Source organism: Phasianus colchicus, chromosome 3 (assembly GCF_987193195.1).
Source record: "Phasianus colchicus chromosome 3, bPhaCol1.hap1.1, whole genome shotgun sequence".
In the NCBI taxonomy this organism is placed as follows: Eukaryota; Metazoa; Chordata; class Aves; order Galliformes; family Phasianidae; genus Phasianus; species Phasianus colchicus.
In genome coordinates this window covers 86838469-86864368 of record NC_143438.1, presented here as the reverse complement: position 1 = coordinate 86864368, position 25900 = coordinate 86838469, and the positions used below count along the sequence as shown (strand labels likewise).

The 25900-nt window shown below is 42.4% G+C and overlaps 1 protein-coding gene across 1 annotated transcript in view; it reads left to right on the top strand.

Annotated features, from left to right (window-relative positions):
* The first annotated feature begins 221 nt into the window (after positions 1-221).
* Positions 222-25900, top strand: part of KCNQ3 (potassium voltage-gated channel subfamily Q member 3) — a 188726-nt gene continuing 163047 nt past the window's right edge. Inside the window, exon 1 of the mRNA XM_031591239.2 lies at positions 222-635. Coding sequence (XP_031447099.1) covers positions 304-635 — 332 coding nt within the window. The 5' untranslated portion in view covers positions 222-303. The remainder of the gene's footprint in view (positions 636-25900) is intronic.

The following is a 25900-nucleotide window of genomic DNA, read 5'->3' as shown; positions in this document are numbered from 1 at the left end:
TAAATAAACTCCGCGATGATTTCCCTGCCTTGCGCCGGCCCAGGTGCTGCTGCCCGCCGGTGGGGATGACCTGAGGGGGATGTGACCGCCTCCCCCCACCCCATTTGCTACTCCCCTTTCCCCCCGTATTATAAGTATATATATATATATATATATACACACACTCCCATGTATATATATATATAAATCCGTAAAGAAATCCTTGTCGGGGGGGGGAGGGGCGGGGAGCTCAGATCATGGCCTTGGGGCTCCCGGGGCTGCCGCCGCCGATCTGCAGCTCGCCTCCGGGGCCCGGCGCCCACCATGGGGCTGAAGGCGCGGCGCGGCGCGGCGGGCGGTAGCGGGGCCGGAGGGGCGGCGGAGGGGCGGCGGGCTGCGGGCGGCGGCGGAGGGGACCCCGAGCAGGGCTCGCTCGCCCTGGGCTCCGGAGCCGATCGCGACGGGACGCTGCTGCTGGAAGGCGGTGGGAAGGAGGAGGGCGGCAAGCGGAGCCCTCCGGGGTTGGGGCTGTTGGCGAAGACCCCCTTGAGCCGCCCGGTGAAGAGGAACCACGCCAAGTATCGCCGGATCCAAACTTTGATCTACGACGCCCTGGAACGACCCCGAGGCTGGGCGCTGCTCTACCACGGCTTCGTGTGAGTAACGCGGAGCGGGGCTGCCCGGGGGGATGCGCCGTTTTGCTTTATCATTCCCGACCGGGGGGACTTTTGTGATTCTGTCGTTCTCCGACTCGCTCCCAGCAGCGGAGGGGGGGACGGCAAGGAGCTTATTATGGGATGTGCTGATGTTTATTTTTTTTTTCTTTTATTATTTTAATGTTTTTCTATCATCGGGTTTCCAAAATGAGCATCTCGTAAGGCTCGGGCTCCCTCTGGCATGTCCCCCGCGTCGCTGTGCTCAAACGTGTGCCTCTTACACCCGGCTATAGGGACCGAGCTGTGAGCGGTTTTAAGGCGCAGAGTGCTTAAGGGGACACTGCCGGCTTCAGTTCAGCGTAGAGCATTACATGTGGATGAAGTCGGTTTTCTAAACCCCGAGTGAACCGGCTCTTAAAAAGTGTCAGATGAAATCCGTGGGGTTTTGGTCCGGTAAGCATCACCCTACGGTGCACGAAACCCGAGTATTGCAGCACTGTCTGCCGGAAAGTTAAGCCGACCGCCAGCAAACACGGATGGAGCAAACTCATCTTCTGGCCCAAAGGGGATGAGTCAGGCACTGCTGTTTTGCCTTCCTAAAAAATCGGATCCCTTAAGCGTTCATAAAAATATAGGAAAATAAGTCTGCTTACAGCACGCGGAGAATTTGGCAGAGTCCTATTCATATTCAAGTGTTCTTTAGTGTTGTGAATGTGTGTGAAAACCCAAGGGACTATCAGTGGTCAGAGTGGTACTGCTGTTCTTTAAGGCTGTAACATACACAGGGTTCTATGTAATAGAGGATTTAACCGTGATTTCTGAAATTGGTTTGTTTGCCAAAGACAAAGTGCTGTAGGCTTTATGGGCTGGGAGCCTGGAGCTGAATCTGTAGAAGCCCTCCTCACTGGTGCTGTCTTGCATTTGCAAATAAACACCTTGAGTACAGGGCTGGAATTTTACCTTCAGGCAAATTTCTCGTGGATGTTTGTAGGGATTTAGCCCCAGGCAAGAAGCAAAAGGCAGCACTACTGATGCGCTGCTATGTACCACTCACCTATTGCTGCCCCCTTCTTTTCAATGTTTTCATAAAGTGTGTCTTGGGACAAAGGTTCTTGCTTTCCAGCTGGATTTCTATGAAAATGTGGACTGCTGTCACATTTTTTCCCCGTTCTTTATCCCCTTCTGCTTTAGGAAAAATTGAAATACCAGACAGGATGAGGCAGTATTTGAGGCTGGGGAAAGATGCTGTGATGGGGGAGGCTCTTTGGTAGCGAGCTTGCTGTAGGTTGTGCTCAGCATTACATAACACTGCTCCTGCTTGGGGTGAGCTGTATCTGGATGGATTTGCACCCCAGCTCATCCTGCATGGTCAGCCTATGCAGGCTGCATAAATAAGGCATTAGCACACATCAGAGCCTTATGAGCACGTGGCATCTCTGTTTGCAGACAGCTGTGGCAGCTGGGTCAAATCCACACCCAGACTTCTGTCTGGGTACAAGCAATAGGATGGTGGATGGGTCTAGAGAGGTTCAGGTGAGCTGATTTACTTTTATATGGGTATAAAAAATCTCAAGCTACAACATGCATTTTAGCCAGCTCTCTAGGTGTGAGATTACCTTTCAGATCCTTACGCAATGTGGATTGTAGCATGTTCATGGTTTGGAAAGGTTTGCTCCTTCTTAGGAATGGACCCAATCTTTTACATGGCCAGCTGCTCCTTGGTGACACATAGTGCTGCAAAACACCAAGATGTGAGACTGATGTGCTCAGTCTCATCACTTTTTAAACTCAGTAGAAAGTGTGGATTCTTACTTTGCTGTAGGATCAAATCCTACTAAACAAATCTGCTGAAAGTGATGGAAGAGTGTGTTGAGACCTTCCTGTGACTGGAGAGCAATGGCCTGCTCGAGAGCAGGAGCAGAGCATCAGGGAAGCAGTACTCCATGCTGACTTTTGAAGTCTTTGTTCTTTTTTTCAGATGAGTTGTCTTTAACCTTTTTTCCTTCTGAAATGGAGTCCCTCTCACGTTGGAGGTGCTGTTGTGACACCGTGTGGTGCTGTCCCGCAGTCTCGGCTGCTTTTCACATGAGACCATTTTACACTCTCTCTTGGGTTAATGAGAGATTGCTGACTTTTCTGCAAAATCTACAAATCTGCCATTTTACTTACGAATAAAAGTCCCATTTATCCTAATAAAACATTTACATACCATCTCATTCAGAGTAACTTTTTAATAAAGACCAACATTTTTGCAATACAACGAAATCAAGAATAAAGTGATTGCTCTAATATCTGTAAAACTGAAGACGAAAAGTGATTGCAGCATCTATAGGTGCAATGGATTCTTTATAAACCCAAAGTATTTAGGGAAGAACTAATGCAAATGCTTCAGTGCTCTGTATCTGATGATTTAGGAGATGAGAAGCTGCTGATGGAAGAGGGTCACATCTTTCAGGACACACCAAGGAACTTGTGTAGGAGCAGGAAGGGGCATTGCAAATATTTCTGCAAAAGCTTTGGATTCCAGAACTTTTAAAAAGGTAATGCAGATGGGATTCCATTGAATTGTACAATTTTGTCAGTATGGCTGGAAGGGGCTCATGATCCTTCATGATCCTCTCATTGTTCCAATGTGCACATAAATAAGGTTTGGCACAGCCCCTGTTGTAAACACTTTACTCTAGATGTGGTTGGATCTACTGAAATAATTGATTCTGTTGAATCAGAATACAAACACACGATTAGGCCACCCAGGCCCTGAGGGCAAAGGGGACAAAAGGAGTAATTCTTGATGGCATTTCAATGTTCAGCTTTCACTGGCAGTGATTTACAGAAATGATAGGAGATGATTTTCTTGTGATTCTTCCTCATTCCTTGTTCTTCACATCCGAGTTTGTCCCAGGTTCTGCTTATAGCAAAGAGAAATGTGATTTGCTCCCAAAGAAGCTGACTCTGTTTCCTTCACCTTTTGAAAACATCTAAACATCTATTCCCTAGACAGAATTTACCTAACATGTGTTACGATCCTCTCTGCCAGGGCATCAGTATTGTTGCACTTCATGGCAATATGGTAATACGGCAATGGGGTAGCTTGTAAGAGAAAATATGAACTTTCCTATGAAAAAAAATTACCTCTGTTGAGTTGCGAAAAATAAACGGATAAGTACGTATACATTAAAAAAACAAAATAAACAACCAACCCTGTTTTAATCTGAGATGTTTTATTTGAAAATGACTCCTGAGGGTTGCAGGTCAGGCTACAGTCTCTCCCTGCTCTTTTAGGAACTACTCTCCCTGTAGGTGTAACTACAGCTCCCCTGATGCACTGTGTGTGTTGGGCAGTGCAATATGTGGCAGGAATCCCCTGCTGCTAGGCCTCATGGGATGAGTGGCTTGGCCAGGGAGACCAACCTGAGCACTGCTCATAAAACATCCATTTCTTCATGCACAGGAGCATAAATGAATTGAATGAAGGAATAAAAGCAAGATTTTGATTTTCCAGATTGTTTTTAATTGCAAGCGCAAAGAATGTGTTGGATAACAGAAACACTCCAGAAAAGAAACAAAATGCAGCTCAGCTCTACTTTGCAATAGCAGTTTCTGGTAAATTTTCAACCTGCCTTAATGAAAAGTCTGAAGGAGAGGTAGCTAGGAGATATTCTTATTTTCATACCATCCCCTGAGACAACTGCAGCCTTCACTTTCACAGAAAAATAAGACCAGGAAAAGGCTTGGGACTTTTTCTTTTCTTTTCTTTTCTTTTCTTTTCTTTTCTTTTCTTTTCTTTTCTTTTCTTTTCTTTTCTTTTCTTTTCTTTTCTTTTCTTTTCTTTTCTTTTCTTTTCTTTTCTTTTCTTTTCTCTCTTCTCTTCTCTTCTCTTCTCTTCTCTTCTCTTCTCTTCTCTTCTCTTCTCTTCTCTTCTCTTCTCTTCTCTTCTCTTCTCTTCTCTTCTCTTCTCTTCTCTTCTCTTCTCTTCTCTCCTCTCCTCTCCTCTCCTCTCCTCTCCTCTCCTCTCCTCTCCTCTCCTCTCCTCTCCTCTCCTCTCCTCTCCTCTCCTCTCCTCTCCTCTCCTCTCCTCTCCTCTCCTCTCCTCTCCTCTCCTCTCCCCTCCCCTCCCCGCCCCGCCCCTCCCCTCCCCTCCCCTCCCCTCCCCTCCCCTTCTATTCGCCATCCAGCTATCTTTCAATAGCACTTTGCATCTGGACCAAGAAGAGGAGGCAGAGGCATGTGGGCTGTCAGATCATTAGTATTTCATGGAAGCACCAAAATGCACCTTTTGCATGACTGAGCCTGAGTGGGTTGTTTATGGAAAAGGGCACTGAGGGACTTAAGAATCATAGAATCATTAAGATTGGAAAGACCATTAAGATCACCTAGCCCAACCATCACCACCATGCCCACTAAACCACGTCCCACAGTGCCAATTTACACATTTCTTGGAAACCTCCAGGAATGGTGACTCCACCACCTCCCCGGGCAGCCTGTGTCAATGCCTCAGCATCCTTTCTGAGAAGTTGTTTTTCCAAATACTTAACCTGAACCTCCCCTGGTGCAACTTAAAACCTTTCCCTCTCATCCTACTGCTCTTAGCTGGGAGATGAGACCCACTCCCACATCATCACAAGCTCCTTTCAGGGAGTTGTAGAGGGTGATCAGGTTTCCCCTGACCCTCCTCTTCTCCAGACCAAACAATCCCTGTTCCCTCAGCTGCTCCCATAAGACTTGTACTGAAAACCTTTCACAGCTTCACTACCCTCCTCTGGACGTGTTCCAGTGCTTCAAGGTCTATCCTGGAGTGAGGGACCGAAAACTGAACACTGTGGGGCCTCACCAGTGCCAGTACAGAGAGACACATTGATGTCTGGAGACTTTTCTCTTTGCCCCTTGGGAGATGTGCTGAACTAGCAGCTTGTGCCAGGGGGCTGGGTGATTTGGAACAGGGTTGGGGTAAGGAGAAGGATAAATGTGAGCCCTTCCTTAGCAAGGATTTGTTTCTAAGTGAATCCCTGGAGCAGGAGAGCAAGCTTGGTCCATTAGTAAGTGCCCTCTGCTTATCCATTCACCAGTGCGAACTCCATTTTAATTATTTATGCTAATCCATCATAATGCATGGATAAATATTCTGCACTATACTTTGTAAAATATAATGAAGTCTCAGTTGTTGTAGACCTCTCTGAACACCTTTACTGGTGAGGCTCTGCTGAGACCTGTTAGTCCACTCAGTCCAGCATGTTGAATGGTGCTATGGGTGCTGGTTTAAGCACCCAAAATCACTCAAAACTGCAGACTTAGCTTAATGAGGGGGAAATAAGTGTTTTCAGCTCACTGTCACCTGCAGCCTAGTAAATTCTCGTCAGGGCTTCATGTCAGCACAGTCTTGCTGTGAAGCAGTGCTGCCAGGGGTCAGTCAGCCTGTTTGCTTGGTGTTTCCATGGCTACACCATGAATTTGCTGAGTTTCGGGACTGCTGAGGAAAGGCTCGAGGGAGTGTAGTACAGATGTGCTCCTCTGTGTCCCTTAATCCCCAAGGATGAGGTTACCTCAGTGTCTGTCTGTAGGGGCTAGCTTGGAAGAAGTGAAGTGTCATTGTGGCCTTATTTGGGCAGGTGGTGAGATCAGATGTGTCCAGTGATGCACTGGTGAGCATCTGCACCACCAGCAACAGCAAAGCCCCTTGCCATCACCTCCTCCAGCAACAAGCTCCTCAGAAGTCAGAGACTTTGCTGTAATTTCTATAGAACTGAGCTGTCCTAAGTGTCCTCATTTTGACCAAAGGTGATGCGGTAAAGAATCACAGAATCATAGAGTGGCTTGAGTTAGAAAGAACCTTAAAGCCCATCCAGTTCCAGTCTCCTGTCATGGGCAGGGTTGCCACCTACCAGATCAGTCTGTCCAGGGCCCCAGCAGGACCTGCTTCTCCCACACAACACATCAGAGGCTAGTTAGTCACTTGGCATCTTCTTGTCCTTTCTTTGGAGCTCTTCGCCTTCAAACATCACTTGACTAAATACTCTGTATTCACAGATTACACCAAGGTACAAAACTGTGCACTGATGTGTGTGCAGGGTCAAGTGATGACAATGCACATTTGAAGACAAGGTCTAGATGTGAGTAGTTTGAATCTAATTTAACAACTCTAAGAAACTTTCCAAGCAAAATCTGTCAAATAAGTTTCAAGATAATTTGTATGTTGTTTTGAAGTATAATTGATCAGTGACCTTAGGCATAGCAAGGTAGCTGGGTGCTTGGACACTCCTATGATCAGCCTTCTATGGTATAGAAAAATAATTACGTTTATTATTGTATTTAATAATGCTATATTCCCTTCTTATGCATGGAACTTTACAGAAGGAGTGGAGCCATGGAGACATTGCCTCTGCTATTGATTCTGACAGATACTTTATTAAAATTGATTTCTTAAATATTAATAGCTTTACAAGGAATGTGGTCCACAATAGCTGTTACGTATATGCCTCCTCCTGGATGCTATCAGGATGATTACTGGGAAACTTAGTATTTTTTGTGGAGGGAGGGATATGCCCAGGGATATTTAGATTCATGGTAACCTACTTTGGAAAGAAGCACTCTGGGAGAACTTTCAGGCTGATAATGAGTGAATTGCCTTTTCCAGCCTTAAGCAAGTAAACTACTTAAGGGAGTGTTTAACTTGGAGCAAATGAAAGGTCCCACAGAAGTCAGGAGAAACCTACCTTCAGCAACACTGAGGAGTGTAACTGAGAATTGGTGGAAGGCAGCACTAGGTATCATCATCTTTTGCATAACCAAACTGCTGCCTTGCTTGGGCATGGTAAGATCCTCTTAAGCAACACTTCACCACAGGATTCATCCCATACCTTAAGAACCACCTTTGGTTACAGTCACCAGGACAGCACCTTGACCTCCTTAGAGGTGCTGACTTTTCCTGATTTGTGGGTAGGTTTTATAAACCACTCTGAAGTTGAGTTGCGTATCTCCAGCACTGCTAAATCTCAGTTTGGAGAGATGCTGACATTAGTATCATTGTGTGTCTCTTTATGCCCCTTCTGCAAACACTGATCTTGTCACAGTCTTTCCTAATTTCTTTCTACTGTATTGTTGGTGTATGGCAGCCTATTGTATTCAGTGACAGTGGAGAAATCCTAATCCTGTCTGTGTTAGCTATTGCCTTTTGCTTCTTTTTCCTTTCTAGACTTATTTTTTTTCCAGATACTTGCATTTCATTGGTCCATCACATTTTCAGGGTTGTTGCTGAGAACTGTGCAGATGTCTTATGTATTCCCTTGCCAAGCTGTATTAGTTTGCATTGTTTTCTAATCTCAGATGCTTTTCATACTTACTTTCTTCTGTCCTCATTGGTGTTTTGATCACCTTCCAGATTGGTATCTAGTAATTTTATTAACATTTAATTAATTTTATACATCATTAAGGAAGCATTTAATAAGACCAGAATTACGAAAATTCATTCAAAACAACAACTTCTCCCCCTCCTGGTTAATGCAATATCATTTGTTATGGCTTTATTTATAGCTCAGAAAACAGTTTTTAATTGCATCTGGTTTCTGCCAGTCACCTGAATTAACACTAGAATGACTTTATGAGACACTGTACCTGTGTTCAAAAAATGGATATTTCCTAATTTCCTTTTGTTCAAACCTTGTTGAACTATGTTGTCTGCTTAGTTCAATGGTATGTTTTTGGTTATCTTTCCATCTCGAATTTTTCATGCTTTTGACATATTGTGTAGCTCATGTAACAATTCAGTGTTCCTAGTGCCATCCACTACCAAAGCAGAACTATAGCAATGCTGAAAGCTTAAATGCGCCAGTCCATCCAAGTCCCAGTCCTTATGTATTTTATAGGAGCCATTAGATTTAAACTATACTCAACTGTGGGTGAAGAACAGAGATGTTCATCCTAAAACAGAGGACTCTTTGCACAGCATTTTCCACTGACTGTAAATTCAGAGAATCTGAAAGTTTCAGTGGGAATGGAGAAGAATCAAGAACAGCTGTTGAGAGACTAACAGCGAAATCCCCGAAGTGCGTGGTGGGGAGCTGCCCACCAGGCTCTCAGCAGCAGAACACCAGCTTTGCTTATCTTTTTTCCCCTCGTGCCTCTCTGTGTGCTGCTCTGAGTGTTTATGAGGAGGGCTTACACCTTGAGGAGGGAATGTCAAGAGCAGCTGATTGAAATTACAGGTGAATTAATTTAGGAAGGCAATTATAAGAACTGGAATTTGCTCTTCTACCTTGCTAATACTGCTACTTGTAAGATGCTGCCAGGAGAACATCAATGCACAGGTAGCCAAATCTCCCTGATCCGACATCAGATATCATCTGCACCATAACACCAGTGCTGGACCAATGCTCAGGACCAGCCTTGCCATACAGCAGCATTTGATTCTGTTCCTAGAGCAGCCATTAAGTCTATACTCACTGGCAAAGCCATGCTGGGGATGTTCCTGAGGAGTGGCACACATAGTGGCCAATAACACAACATTCCTAGATGACCCATACCGTGCTTTTAGTTTGAGACAACTGGATGCCACAGACCTTGGACCTCTCCAGTAGGTGCGCAGATGGCTCCTTGCTGGGAAAGTAAGTGAGATCAGTGGCTGGGACACAGGCTGGCCATCCTGGGCACAACAGCACTGAGTATCTTTGTGTTACAAGAAGAAATAAAATCATTACATGCAAGATCCCACCAATCTGAGGAAACCTTTCTGGGTCTATGCAAAATGCACTTTTCTTTGGGATAAGACTCAGGAAATCATACCTCAATGAAATCATTTGGATTTTACCCTGTGTGTATTATAGGATCAAGGAATTATTAAATTTGGGAAATAAGATCATCTAGTTGAACCATCAACCCATCACAACCACATTCACTAAACCATGTCCCTTGGTGCCACATCTACACGTTTCTGGAACACCTCTAGGGATGGTGACTCCACCACCTCCCTGGGAAGCTTGTTCCAATGTCCAACCACTCTTTATGAGAAGAAATTTTTCCTAATATCCAACCCGAACCTCCCCTGGCACTACGTAAAGCCATTACCTCTGGTCTATCTTATATATCTAATAGCATGTCTTATTTTCTATATTCTCTCCTCTTTCTGTTCACGGGACTTTGTCAAGGCTTTTGCCTTTTCATTTTCAACACTCCTTGTGCAGATAGGACTCCCACAGAAGTTTAAATACCTCAGCCCCACATCAACAAAGCCAAATAATTTTCTGTGGTATCAGTCTGGGAGAAAGAGACAATTGATATTTTGTCACCAAACTTACCATTTGTTTAAAACGTAGAAAAAAATATTACTACTTGCTTTGTTGTTAATATTTGGACATTTCTTCCAGTTTTGTCTTACTCCCATTATCATGTCAGGTCCTGTGTGCAGTGACACTGTGCAGAGATGGGGTTCAGCAGCCGATTTTCATGGCACTTTGTGTTCTCAGAATATGGTATCATTATATAATACGTATATTCTCAAGTATGCTACTCTTTCAGTGCTGAATTTCTTGAAATAACTAAGTTTCCCTGCTTTCCCTCAGGATTTGAGAGGCTATTTCTCAACATTCACAATTGGATCAATTCATCTAGTACCTTATCTGAGGAGCTGTATGGACTCCTTTTGTAGTCATGGAAGAAAAATAGGAAATTGAAATTTCTGGAGTGCAATTAATCTCATCCTGAAGATAGTTCTAAATAGGTGAGATTAATCACTTCTTGTAGCGCCTGAAACTTTTCAGTGGCTTATGAAAGTGTTGGGTAATTAACCTGAATTTAGCTGTCTACACCAAAAAACATCTGACAGACATTAAACTTTTTACCCAACCCGAGGGTTGAAACTCAGAGCCATACTAACTAAATTCAGTGAATTTAGGTATGTACATGTACAGTTCTTTGTATGCAATAGGTATTTCAGTTCTCTTTATAGTCAGTGGAGGTCTAGTCAATACAGTCAATAGATTTTACAGAGCAATTCATCCAACCAGTTGTAGGGGTCTGCTTTACATGGATATAAATCACAGCTGCAACTCCATTCAGAAACTCTCCATTGCCTATAGTGAATGTCAAGGTGACTTGATCTCTGGTAAATTTCTACAGTTTGAGACAGATGGGTCCTGCCTTTAAAGGCAATAGAAATTTTAGTCTTGCTGTTAGATGGGCTTTTATTTAATTTTAGGCTCTACATAAAATACTAATTGCCCTTCTGCAAGATCTGCATATATGTGGCCACCTATTATTGGAAGACCTGACAGGCCTACAGTCATCCCTGACATTATGCCAAAGAAAAGTGTAGTAGTGTAGTTTATGTCCTCACTTTCAGAATTCTAATTATACAGCTGATGTCAGTGGCTTTAAGATCTTCCCCTTGTTGGGAATCTCGAGTTTACCGTTCTACCTTTTTGTTCTCTGTTTTGCTGTGGGATCTCTTTTTGTCAGCCTTCCCATATATGCGCTTTTGATGCTGCTTGGATTTCTTTTATAATCACAAGTGCAGTTCAAACCCAGAGTTAGCTCCCTTTTGAGCTGATCTTCCAGTCCAAGGGCTGTGATTAACTTGGCTTTCCTCTCACCTTCTGTGGCCATCTGTGATTCCCCAGGGCACAGGAGTTAGCAGAGTGGAAGTTTGCCAGCAGCAGTCCTCATTCTTCCCGTTCCTGAATTTTTTTGTCCATTGAAATTGCTCTTCCTCAACACTCTGCCCCCCAGATCAATGAACAGACAGCAGTGCTTTCTACCACACTGTGTAGGTATGTGAGCAGTATTTTCTAAAGGGCATACTCACCTTGATACATTATCAGAATCAGTACCAATAATTGAACACCGAAATCATCAGTTCAATATTTGGATGCAAACGCCTTGACATAAGGAAGTGTTTTTAGGTGTTGGTGTATTCCATTAAGCAGCTGCTTGTTTGTATTTTGCTTGTTTTCACAGAAATACCAAGCCAGCAACCTCTTTATTCATGTCAGTACAAATGTAGAGTAAATGTATTAAAGTTAGAAGAACAACTGGATTTGGCTGCTGCAACATGAGTGTTTTCTGAATGTACTGCAAAAGCTTTTTATTTTTTTACTGCTATTCTATTAGTGTCAGAGGCCAAGGCCAAGGCCTGGCACCTCTGAAGACATACTTCCCTGCCAGAGCAAACTAATTCACAGCAAAGTAAGAGAGCTTGAGGAATAGGAGAATAAGAGATGTCCTGGCATGACAGTAAGCGAGCACTAACTTGTCCAAGAGTCACAGGGGATTCAGCCATACTCACACCGTGGTGTTCGTGGCTTGTTTCCTTTGCTTCAGGAGCTAGCTTAAAGAGACATGAAGTCTTTACTTCCTTCCCTGCTCTCCAAAGTTGAGAGAAGATATTTTTCATAGAATCATGGAATTACAGAAGCAAGAATTGTTTGAGTTGGAAAGACTACTACTGAAAGTCATCTGGTCCAACCCTCCTGCAATGTACGGGGACACCTACAGTGAGATCAGGCTGCTCAGAGCCCCATCCAGCCTGACCTTGAATGTCTCCAGGGATGGGGCATCCACCACCTCTCTGGGCAACATGTTCCAGTACATCATTGCAATTGACTCATATATGTTACTATTTGGTTAATAAATACACTGCAGACAGCTTGGGGAAAGTGGGCAAGAAGAACCCCAACTTTCTTCCCATTTTTTTATGTAGATCCTGTCTGACATTGAAACTGACAATTAAATCATAAAGCCATTTAATATAGAAGGGAATGTTAGAGGTCTCCAGCCCAATTTGCCTGACAGGGCTAATTTCAATCAAATCAGCTTGCTCAGCAGGGTTGTGCCATGTTAATTTAAGTGCATCTTTACACTTTAGATTGTTAGGAGTGATATTTATTAATTTATTTATAATTTCACAGGATATGCTGCTTTACGCGTTTCTCATAATGAGAAGACTTCCAAGCCTGAGTCATGGGGGGAGTCTTCTTCCCTCCCCACTCCATTCAGTCCTGAACACGCATAAGCAAAAATGAACTGTAGCATCTGGAAAGAGCTGTTGAGCAGGGCAACCCAGCATGGGGGGACATCTATCATATTAATCACAAATAGGGTTGTTTGCTGCTAGGTTAACTAGTACCAACGTTGTCTTTGTTTGGAGTACTGAAACTGAGAAATGCTGGGAATAATCTTTAGTGTAATCATCAATAGAGTTCACTGCAAATAGAAAACTTTTCCCAAAGACTTCTGAATTTTCTGACTATGTTGTTGTAATTTGACATTTCAACAATTTTTTTTCTTCAGATTCTCCAAATACAGGAAGAAGAATCATTCAGTCTTCACTAACATCTCTCATCTACAACTCTTCCTGAATTTCTAATCTTTTTCTCCCTGTTCCTTCCTCACTTCCTTCCAGCTTCCTTTGGTGGCATTTAACAGCGCATTGCTGTAGTGAGCTAGATGATCACTGAAGGGAAACCTCCAGCTGTGCCATTATCATATAATCACAGAATATCCCAAATTGGAAGGGACTTACAAGGATCATCGAATCTAACTTGTATTTGTGGGACTCCTCCAGCTGTGCTACTTCAGTCTCATGCCCTGTGTCACCGTGACCACAGAGTTCAGTCATTGCTGTCTGACTAAAATTCAGGTGTCCTAAATACTGACTTGAGGTTGACATGACAATTTGCCTCCTATCTAGACTTTCATAAATATCTACATTTAATTTTTGGTCTTTAAAAAAAAAACACAAAAAAACCTGATTGGCCTTTGACTTTACATTCACTTCAGCTAGCAAATAGTTGGTTTTGCTTCTTGCATAAGTGGTGCTAACATACCCAGGAGACCTCTGTCAGCATTAAATTTGGAACTAAGTAGGAATTAGTTTGTCTGTATTGTGCAAGGTAATTTAGACACTGGCATTCTCTCTGAGTCACCTCATGTCCTGTAATCATTAGTGCATCTTTTTCTGTTGCACAGCTCCCTGATGCTGAACTCAGTGGTAAGGTGCTCCCTCTGGACCAGTGTGACCGAACTAATGTCTGTCCCTTCAGTTTATCCATAAATGGATAAACATTCCTTGTCCCAGTGGTAGGAGGGAGGATGGGAGCTCCTGACGCAACAAGACACAGACAACGACTTTCTTTAGTGAATGAGGATATAGTCAGGGCTGAATGCTCTGTCTTGCTGCCTGAATTATGACATTCCAAGTCAAGTGAGAAGAGAATACAGCACTGCTCCCAGAGACCAAGGCAGGGCATTATCATCTGAAAAGTAGGATTTTACTGAAGATTCTAAGAGGACTCTTCTATTAGAGAGTTATGACACAGTTTTCTGGAAACTGTAACTGTAAAGAAAACATTATTGGAATGAGTGACAAAAAGAGTTTGGGGGCAGATGAAAATGTGTCAGTGCTTGTTTTCACCTATTCTACCTTGAGTTAATTTCCAAGCAACTTGAAATAGATAATGTGCTTATACGCATTAATCTGAGTGCTGTATCTGTATTTGTTCCAGGCAATGAAGACTGGCAGCTTTTGTTATTAGAAGACATTTTAATTGTGTAAATTATGATTTAGTAATGGTTGGAAGATGATGGAAGTTAAATTCAGGCCAGAGATAAGGTCTAGCAGCAGAACAGATAGCTACTGGAAGAATTTGCACAAGAAAGTGTCAATTTTTTGCTTATCATTTTTAAAGCAAGCTTGGAGAATTTCCCAAACAGAAGCTGTGGGCTGTAGTAGGCTGTAGCATAGCTTCAAAAGACAGGCTTAGATCAAGAATTCTGGGAATTCTTGGCTGTTAATTAAGCATGACTTTGAGTTATAACTAGGCATGTGTGTATGTTTTAATTTAGCAACAGATAAACAAACAAAGGAGTGATGAAGTAACTCAGGAAGATTAGATGCACTTGTTTCCTAACTGGATTGTTATCATCACAATGTAGCATCATATAAGTAATAGCAGTATTAGGGCTGGGGTTCATGGCAGTGAATGTGGGCTTCTTGCATGGAGGTAGCTAAATGTGGTCAAGTCATTTCAGTGTCCTTAGCTATTGATACAGACCACAGAAATAGGTGCATTGGTGACTGCTGAACTAATTCTGAAGTATGTGACATTGTTAAATCACATCCTGAGAAGTAGAGACGATATCAAGTGAATAGATTTGACTATAATAGAAGCATCAATACATGACGTAGATGTAGACAACCACATCATGAACATTAAATTTAAGTGAGATGAGCCTCACCCTAAACACATTGTTGAAGGCCTTGCAGGAATAACAACTTGTTATGTCTCTTAGGTTCCCCTCATGTTCCAGAGGGACTCTGCTGATGTCTCCCAAGCTCCTTGTGCACACATAAATCAAAGATCACGTAGCATAACTCTGCAGGAATGTGGTTAAAAATTGTTGCTGAAGGTCCTACTGATTGACAGATAACAATAATTAAAAAAAAAAATATATATATATATATATATAACTTTCATTTCTTCTGTCTGGAAAGGGTCCCAACTCAATGTTATCCTACCCAGAGCACAAATATGAAGCTGTACCTGAAATTACAATATGGTCAGTCCTTCAGACCTGTCAGCACTGCTGAAGAGTGGGATGTAATTTTTGGATATCTATGCAGTCTCTTTGCCACTGATCCTGCAAGAAGAACAGATGGACCTGTCTGTATTCTGCCTTGTCTGGAGGGAAAAGAAGGAATGGTTTTCAGCCCACTTGATTAAAAACTATAATAATTAAATAGAAAAATAAAGCCTATCTAAAAAGTAAAGCCAATGCTTCATTAGGGTAAGGTAAGAACAGAAATAGTGCAGGAAGAAGTGGCTTCATTGATAATGATAAAACAGCAACCAGGCTGGAGGAGGAAGCAAGGAAGCAGTGGAAATAAAGCTGCAAAAAGGAAGAAGAGTAACTGGTCTGTAAGAGGGGAAATAAAAAGAAGAGAAGAATTAAGGTTTCTCTGGGTGGTGAACCTGTTAGCATCTGCTTAATGGAGGTGCTGCATCAGTGTCCTATAGGTGTTTTAGTGCCCATTTCAGGTGGGCTGCCCATCTTCCTGTACACGTGAGGCATCTTCAGTTTAAAACCTGTTGGTGCTGCTGGCCTGCATAGCAGAAATCATATGCACAGCCCACTGAGCTGAAGTCAGTGGGCAGTGTACTTTGTGGTGACAGTGAACCTTCCTCTCTTCCCTATGTGATTCTGGCTTAGCTACAAATCCTGAGTAAGGTCTAAAGAAGAACACTAAAGGAGTAACATATTCAAGGAATCTTGAATGTAACTTCAGGGGAAAAGAGAGGAATAGCTTTATCTGCTCTTGAGCTATAAAAATGGATGCTAACGAGACAGAAGATTGCACTTGTTCTTAAATGTCCTCAGGAGTAGTCTCCCTGTTGCTTCAAATAACAACCATGCCAACATACTTAGAAAGAGAAAAGGTTAGAGCTTTGACCATTTGACCCACAAATAAGATAACAGTGGTTTTGAGCTTAGCCCTCTCCCTACAGTGGTGTGATGGCTCAGAAAAGCTTAACAGTCCTGCCTGCTGCTAGATCTTTGGTGGCACTGGTGGCATAGTCCTGGAGAAACATCTGCCACAGTTCCTGCACCCCTTCAGGGGAATCAAACCTAAAGACACACCTGCTTTAAACATCATTCCTCAAAATAACTGCTTTAGGGGGAATCTTCTTAAGCAGTTGGGTTGTGGCTCTTCAGGTGCGTGGTCAGGTTTTCTAGCATTTCTTTGTGATAATAAAGCAAGAGTTCTGTGTTTTTCTTTCTTTATTGAAAGCTGTGACTACCGTGAGATATCCGTGAGCTGAGGAATTAATGCACACAAGAGTTTGCCTACAGCACTGGGAAAGGAACATCAGTGGGATGATGGTTTTAGGAAGAGCACATCTGTTCTCACTGTTCACATGGCCTATGGTACCTCTCTTCAATATATTTCTTTAGTTCTGTGACTCATGTAGTAAGCTACCCTGAAACATGCTATCGAAGCTCAAGACCTTTTGTAATTCTCACTTTCTGGTTTGTATACAGTACACAGGACACTTTCTGCATTTTTTTAGTTTTTCAATTTTTTTTTTTTTTAATAGATTAGGTAGAGGAAAGTCACTTGTTCTGATTCAGAAAATCTAGCTTTAAATCAGCCTTTTAGCTAGAGATTAATCTTCATGTCATGGCATTCTTTTTCAGCCCAAATTATGTTTAGTTTAGATAAAGAAATTATTAGCAGTGTGCAGTCATGGTATAAGCTGCAATGGATGAGAAGGCAAATGTTACATCTGGCATACCTGTGAATGTATATCTGAAGTAGCAGAGGATCACACGGTCACTGCAGCAAATACGTCTATTTGGATGAAGTATCTTGCTATTAATGAGGAAAATATTGTTTATAATGTGTTCATACATGCTGTACCTTTAGGGACAGGCAGAGATGAAGGCTCTTTGGGCTATGCAGAACCACCATGAGACAGAATCATAGAATGGCCTGAGTTGAAAAGGACCTCAAAGATCATCTAGTTTCAAAAGAAGGTGTATACCTCTCAGAGTACTCCAGGCTCCTTGTAAGTTCCTTTCTGTTGCTTCTATAAAACATCCAACCTTCCTCCTGGTAAGACTCAGGCATGCTTGACCTCCTTAGGGGGAGTGCCAGCTGGGGCTTGCATAATTTAACAAGAAAATAATGATTACAGTAATAAGCAGTAGTCTTTATATGATCAGTGGTCTGTATGTGTGGCATAGAGTCAAGGGAAGACTGGAAGGAATGTGGTGTTAGGTTTGTTTGCTGACTCTCACAGACTGCTACTCCTTTGCCTAGGGGATGAACAGCTCTGGATAGAGAAGAAGAATGTGAAAAAAGTGGACAGTAAGTAGGGAAAGCTGGCACCACTGGTGGAAAAGGTGGTGGTGTCACTCAGAGATAGCAATGGGTTCAATATAATAAATGTTCCCTGAGAAGTCAGGTTTCAACCATTTAGAATGTGGCATAGGAAGATATTGGGTATGAAATCAGGTACCAGTCTGTTCCCTCTGCCCAGCTTTGAAATAACACTCAAATGCTGTCCCTATGGCAACCTTGCTGGCAGAGACTTCAGAGACCACAGATTAAAGAACTTTCATAAGGTACCTCTGCTTTGTTGCTCCTCCTTAGAGAGTGGATTCCAAGTCCAGGTGGGACTCACTGATGGCAAAATGTGTGGAGACAAACTGTTGTTGCTTGTGTAGCTCTCAGAGAGAAGACAAAGCAGGTAAAGGTCACCATGTCTCGAGGCTGGTATTTCAGCTTCTTTTATTCTAATTCAACTCACAGTGGAACACAAGGAGCAACTGACTGTGGGGCATGGGTGCTGCTCCCCTCATAGTGCTAGAGAGGTGGAAGCAAAAATGTGGCCACATTTATCTGTGAGCAAATTCTGTTTTATGGCTGACTTCCCATATGCAATCATAACTGCCTGGTACTCCTGCATAGCATGTGATAGGCTGGACTATTTGCATCTGATAGAAGTGTATCAGGTTGCCCTGTGTTTCTGGTTGGTTTGGAGGGACAATTATCTGTGTTCCCAAACCATGCTTTCAGTCACAAATCACTTAGCTTTACATGCTTAATTCACTTGCCTAAATTCTGCTGTTCCCTCAGTTTTCCCTGGGCCTGACATGGAGATCGAAAAAGGCAAGAAATACAGCCTACGTGCTCAGTAGCTTCCCCTCTCTGTGATCTGTCTCATCTCTGCCCTTCTTGGACTGCTGAACAGCATGCTCCATCTTTGATGGCAATATAAAGGATTTAGGGAGGTGGTTGGGAATAGAGAATTGTGCAATACTGAGATTTTCTTCCTCTCCTGGCCCACCATGAGCTGGTGAAAAATAGCTGCTGTTGCAGCATTTGGGAGATGTAAGGGCTGAATCCTATGCACAAAATGCAAGTGGGTTCTGATCCTTCAGCTGAAAAGTACTCTGCTCATGGATGTTGTTCATGCTGTTGATATATGTAGGTAGGATGTGGCTGGCTTTATTCCTGGCAACTTTGGAAAGCAAAAGCAGTTCTGCATACGTCTGCATCCCATGTGCAGTGCCACCACATACAGGCAGCGTGGGAAGTAGTTAGGTGCTGGGTGCCCCATGCTTGCCTCCACAAACAGCGACCTACGTCCTCTCAGCAAAAGCCTTTACCATCTACTTTAAATGGATAAGAACATTATGGTGAGGAGAGGTGGCCCAAAAAGGGCTGGTAAGGCAAGGCAGTGGGATGATTTTGTTGTTTTTATGACCAAAACTTGCTATGGTGGGATGACACCTTTAGGATGTGAGGTAATGGCCTTAAGTTGTGTCAGAGGATATTCAGGTTGGATATTAGAAAAAACTTATTCTCAGAAGGAGTGGTGAGGTATTGCAACTGGCCTGCCCATGGAGGTGATGGAGTCGCTGTCCCTGGAGATGTTCAAGGAAAGTGGAGATGTGGCACTGAGGGACACAGTTCAGTGGGCAGGGTGGGAATGAACTGATGGTAGAACTTCATGATCTTACTTGTCTTTTCCAACCTCAATGATTCTATGAATCTATGATTCTGTGGTTCTGTGACACTGAGAATTGGAACATGGAGGTGCAATTTGTGAACTATTTTTTCAATAATCAGGGAATGGAAGAGCAAGCATGGAAAATGGAAGGCCAGTTCATCAGAAGTAAGACTTCAATTAAAGAAGTTTGTGTTACCTTAGCAGCAAGAACCCAGTTTCAGTCTGTGATCTCACTGGGCTAAAAGCTATTGAAGATCAGAATAAGTAACTGGTCTTTGCCCCAAAGACCTGCAATTTCAGCGTAAGAGGGAATCCAGAGAAAGAGAAGTGAAACACAAGCACCATTGGCAGCACTCCCAGTTTGCCCTCAGTATAGACTATTATTAATGTTGTACATAGCAGAGGAAAGGAAAATGTGAAGAAAGTCAGTGAAGTAGCTTCATCCATCTTTGCATCTTGCAGCTTATGCCAGTGCATCTTATGCACTATGAAGGTCTGACATGTGATCCATAGGGGCTGACACAGATCTGGGACATGCTGCTGTTTCCAGCTAGAAGTAAAAGAAAGCACAGGAAGAACCATGACTCAGAGGTACATTTCTCAATCAAGATGGTTTGGTCTATGCTCTGGTTTCAGAACTGTGCTGCAGCCCAGCCCTTAGTGGCAGAGCTTTCCTAACAACAGCACGCTGTGCTTGGCAAAAAATAAGGAGGTGTTCCTATCAGAGCACCTCTGCTCAGTGTGTGCTCCTCACTCGCAGCTGGAAAACATTGGGAAATCCTAGATGAACCCCACAGGGCTCAAAGAGCTCCCTTCAGTCATGTACAAATCAGCACTTCGTGCTGCAAGATGTTTGTTGTGTCTCAGGGAAAAAGCGATGAGCCCCAGCACCTCTCTTGATTCAGCTGCAGATGGTTTTTCCAGAGTGATCCTTGTCTAGCCTGTTAACACATCGGAGGTTATCACTGACAACGTGAATGGAAGGAAAAACGAGTTAGCAATTCTGAGTAGCATATTGAATGGGTTTCTTCTTGGTGGAAGTAGTGTCATTTCCATATGACGTAAGTTGAGCTGGCAGCTGGCTGGGTCCTCTGGTAAAGATGATGTGAATTTAAAAATAAACTCACTGCACAGAAGTCCATAATTCAGAAATGCCAAAAAATGCTTCTGGCAAAGCCATAAGACCTTCAGCCCATCAGTGTCTCTCAGTGTCCTGTCCCTTGGCTCTGTAGTCTGACTGACACTGTGAGGAGCAGAGGCTGGAAATCAGATGATTGGTTTGCCACTAATTTCAGAAATGCCAGTATGGCAGATCACTGCACACTGCTGCGTTGACATCTCTGGCTAGAAAAATACTGCTTGTGTGGGACTGAATAATGTGCTCACTGTGGTGGCAACGACAGAAAATATCAAAAGTAAGCTGAATAAAACATCTTTCAAATTTCTGTAAGTTCTTGTAATAATCATCTATTAAAAATAAATAAATAAAAGCCTCCTCCAAGGAAACCAAGGACTTCCAAGATGCTGGAAGTTTTTATGCCACACTTCTGCCTTGGCAAACTGAAAAGGTAGCGGGAGAACCTGCTTAGTTCTGCGTATGGAAGCTTGGAAATGCAACCATTTTAAATGTCACCATTGATTTCACAAATTACTCTGTTGGTGTTGAACAATGTGGCTAGGATAGCACACGTACTGTAAATGAGAAACAGCCACAAGTTATCTTGCACTGATTTTTTTTTCTCCATTTTGGGTGCGTTACTGTCATTAAAACAGTTGTTATTCTCCACTGCTACGTGTGATGTAAGCAAAAGTTCCCAAGCCTCTAGCACAATGCTAATATCTCACCTTAGATAGGATCTATCAGACTTATTTCGTGGTGAGTGGTGTACTTATGCAGGCAGTGTCACTGATAGGAACAGCTCGCAGAACTGCAAGACACAGGCTCAGCCTTTTCCACCTCCAACTGCAGAAGTATTTCCAGATTACCATCTCCTCTTCCACGCTTTTTAATCAGCTCTGTCTGTTCATTTGTCTGTATTACATTCACCTTTTGGGCCCCTTTCTGACTGTGCAGGTGTGGGTGGTGAGCTGCAGCAGGGGCACCGGGATTCTGATGCAACCCAGGGCAGTGCTTCCTTACCATCTTTTATCTGATAGGATGCTTAATTTAATGACATTGTTGCCATGGCATGGAGAGCTGAATGGGTGATTATGTGAATGGTGAGGGTTTGCTAGCTTTTTTCACTGTAAGTCATGTAAGCTTCCAATGCAAAGACTATTTTACTCGGAATTTCTGTTTTCTCCTTATAGTTGTCACTGTGGTTTCAAAAATAATATTTTCCGTAAGTCCTATTCCTCTCCCTCCCCCCCCCCTTTCTTTTTTAAAATCTGGTATGTTCTTTTCTTGTCTTTCGTTTGGGAGGATCTTTCCTTGTTGTTTTTAGACACCCTAAATCCTTTGATATCAGAGTATCTGAGCACCTAAATTCAACGTAACATAGAATACTGCTTGCAGAAGAGTTTGATAATCCAAATTTGCTAATCTACCCAGGGAACAGTAGTCAATAAAAAATGTGGTTACTAGAGAGAGGGAGAGCAGAGCATGTAATGGAGCACATATCTCTCACTGTGATTACTAGGTAGGTAGAAGCTGGAAACAATTGACTGTAATTGGTCTGCTGGGATTTTAATAAAACCTTTAAAGCAATTAAAATGCTTTTATTGAAAACAGGTTTGGGCATCTTTTGCAAGGAGGGACTTAACTGTAGCTGCTATTTAAAATGTTCATTATGGTTGTGTGAAACATCTCTTCACAGCGTGTGATAGTGGTGTGGTGCTGCATCTGGGACCAGATCCTATAGCAGAGGACACCTGGGTTGGTCAGCTCTGTGCCTGTGGGATAACTGCCCTTTAGAGCACACAGCTCCTCTGTGGTTTCTCTTGGTCCGTGCCCATGCTCACATCCATGCCTTTCCTGAGATTTAGCCAACTCAGGAAGGAGATATTCAAGACCCACCCGGACACTTTCCTGTGCAACATGCTGACAGGAACCTGTGTTAGCAGAGGGGTTGAACTTTATGATCCCCAGAGGTCCCTTCCAACCCCTGTGAATTTGAGATTCTGTGATCTGAAAAAGTAATCAGTGCCTCCCCTGCAGACTTGGGCTATTTACTGTCCATAGGTGGCTGGGTCATATGAGGGAGCAGTACTTGTAGCCTACTTGAATATTCCCATTATTCTCATTTTCCTCTTGGTTATAAAACAGCTGCTTTTTTTTTTTTTTTTTTTTTTTTTTTTAGCAGAAAAGCACTGTTTTTAACATCAGTTGATAATTTGCTGGCTTTGTCTGCACCTTAGTGTTAGCAAAAAGCAGAGGCATAATTCCACAAAAAACAGTTTCATAACGGCTGATGCTAACTTCTATTTGGTACTTAAAAGTTGCAAAGCCATTCCCAAATAAATGCCTCTTTTGAGTGTGCTCCTAAACAGAAAAAAAAGGGAAAAGAAACAGAAGCATCCTTTAAAACCTGCAGTGTCTATATTGTATCACTGTTAGGCAAACACAATGTTAAAGAAATCTGAACACATTCTTTTATTGAATTTTGTATTGCAGGTGACCTGACTGTCATTTCAAAAAGTAGTCCTGACTCCCACTTTCTATACAGACCCTGAGATACTCGCAGTGTTTCTTGCAGCTCTCTCTCGCAAGAGTCCTTTTGTGCTAATTATAGCAGCTTTTTACATATATGTTAATCTTCTTTTTGCCTTTGGAACGTTTACATTTACAAGCAGAGACATATGCATAAGCCTTCCAAGATACAAAACTGGAAAGTGAATATTTCCAGCTTTCTCAAATATGCATTAAAAAAAAAAAGAAAAAAAAAACTTCGATTAAAAAAAGTAATCATATTCTCATCTCTCCGGGGAATTCAGTTCAGATTTTGCCTGCAAAGGGCTGCTGCTATTGCACCTTTCCAGAGCAGCAAAAACACCGTTGTTTTTTGAGGCATAACAGGTTCAAGGTTTAAAGAAAATGGTGTGGGTGAGGTTTTGTGGAGAAATAACTGATGCCTTTAAGTGGGAAAAACGACAAGTCTGTTCAGTAGATCTTCAGATAGTGTGAGACAGTATCCCAGTTAGCTCTGTGATATTACAGGAGCACCTGGGAAGTGTCCTGGTGACTGAGAGCCTCATTGGGCTGCATGATGTCAGCCATAGGGCAAAACTCTATCCTTCCTTGACATGTCCCAAAAGTTCTGCTTTCATTTGGACATCAGGATGACTTTATAACTGTCACACTCCCTTGGCAAGCTCATAACTGAAATACTGGGATGAAGGAGACTTTTTTTTTTTTTTTTTTTTTTTCTCTGAAAAGAAGCAGCCTACAATGCAAGAATCCAGGACAGGAAGGGAATTTTTGCAGTGACTGAGTTCTGTCCTCTTCCATCTGAGTCAAGCACATAATGTGATCTTCTCCTTAAATGAATAAAGTCTTTGTGAAAGCTAATTACAGGCTGTCTGTACTGGACTCTGAACAGGACTGCAGTGCAGTACTGGACTGACACTAACTGTGAATGATTAGATCAGGTATCGGTAGCAGCTACAGAATGGTTCTCTGTGGGGGTTCTGAAGGAGGCTGAGAAGGAGTCAAAAAGGCTGCAATACTCAGCAAATTGGCCTGAACTGAGGTCCTTTCTCCTGTAGCCAGGCAGTTCCCAAGAGCGAAGAGTGCACAGGGAGCCCGGGTTCATCCGCACATCACTGCCAGGTACATGAGTCCTGCTGGTTTGCTCCCACGGCTGCTATTTGAAGGCTGTTCAAGGCTTTTGCTATTTTAGTGGCTCAAAACCTTTCAATTCCATATCTATATTTATGCACAGCCTGTGTATATTCATTTCTGTCTTTTGCCAATACTGGTTTTCGTTCAAACAGCTCTTCTGCTTCCCAATTCCTTACTTTCTCAGCATAGTTAAAGGGAGCAGTCATCTTCTATCTTAACAGCTTGCTGTATAGATAACATTTATAGATCTAAGAGGAAAAGACTAAAAAAACAACCTTGTGACTTTTCTGGGGACCTCTTTACATTTTTGCTGCTTTCTTCTACAGTATGTGAGCCAAGAGTTAATTAAGACACACTCTTACTGTCTTGTGATTTATCTGCATTAATATTTTTAAGTCTTCTGTCAAGTTCAAGCTTTTAATTTTCCTAGGCATCGCATAAGCACACAGTACAAGAATTCTCCTCCCACCTGCCTAGCTTATAACAAATGAAAGAGATTCCAGAAATACGGGGCATAAGAGAGCTTGTTAATGGATGTACTTCATCCTAAAGGTTGCTTGAAAATAGCTAGTTAAATTTGAACTTGGCTTCTTTTTTTGTTCCCTTATGATTTATTATAGGAAAAGTAATATAGGCAGGAAGAGTGCCTAAAAATATTCAAATTGCTTTTTTTTTTCTTTCTTATTTTATACCTTAAAATATTGGAAATGTCAAAGCTAGTAGACTCTGGCATGTTTTGGATCTCGATCACTGGAAATTCTTGTCGTATCCTTCCAGTTCTGTTACAGTGGCACCAATGAGGTGCCCATTGGCCTGTGTGCCACTGACACTTCTATGTCTTTGAATCAGCCTACAAGTTTGGTTTACCTGCTTTATAAAAGCTGGATACAACTTTTTTTTTTTACTGAAAAGCCCCTTGAGATGGTGCTGAGGAAAGTTTGCCTCTCTAATTAGCAGTTTCCATAGAGTTGCCTTATGAATTCTTTTAATTTCCTTTATGAACTCTTCCAAACTGGTTGAAGATGTTCTGGGTATGATTCTATTGATGTTTTGCACTTTGCTTGATCGCTTTCTTCTTTCATCTCTTCTTTGGACCCCTTAACTCCTAATTTCCACTTCTCCATATTACGGAAAACAAATCAGTATTTTCTCTTCTCTTAGTGATAACCTGAAGAACCTTAATGGGACAGATTTACTTTATTTAAAAAAAAAAAAAAAAAAAAAAAAAGTTTGTTTGTTCTTTTTTTTTTCTTCCTCCCTTATTTGTTCTGATATTTAATATCACATCTTGAGGATTAAATAAGTGGGGTTGTTCAATGAAGCTAAGCTCCAGCTCTGGGAAGGGATTAGTCAAACAGGCTATCTTTCTACAGATGTCAGATTTACAGTCTTCCTTTACCAGAAACTGCAGAATTAATCCCAGACATGGACTGAGGTGTGACTCGGATTCACTGATGATTCAGAGCCTGAGCAATCCATGTTTGTAGCTGTGCTGCTCTGTCAGTAGAAACGAGGTTGCTGGATGTTTGTGATAAGGCTGGGCACTGATCTTGTGGCATTAATTTCAGACAGTGGAAATGCATTAATTACAGCCTCCTCCTTGATTTCTTCTTGTTCTTGTCAAAAGGTAGTTGCAGAGGTGGGGAAAATGCATAAATTATTTTGCAGGAGTGCTGAAGACTCCCATCAGAGAGATTTAACAAGAAAAATGGGACAGGTGATGAGATCAATGCATCAGATGCTGCCACGTACAGCTTTTGTTTTTAAAGCTGTGCAGATAAATGATGACAAAGAGATCAGATAAAAATGACTGTGATTGACTAGTCTCTTTGTGTTAAGTTTGGGGCCAATGATTTGATGGCGAAGGAGGAGGAAGAAATCCCAAGTAACTAATAGACATCCAGGATATTTTAATCTATTTTTTAATAGCTTCTAAAATTTCATTAGAATCCAGTGGATGATTATCCTGCGTTATTAACAAG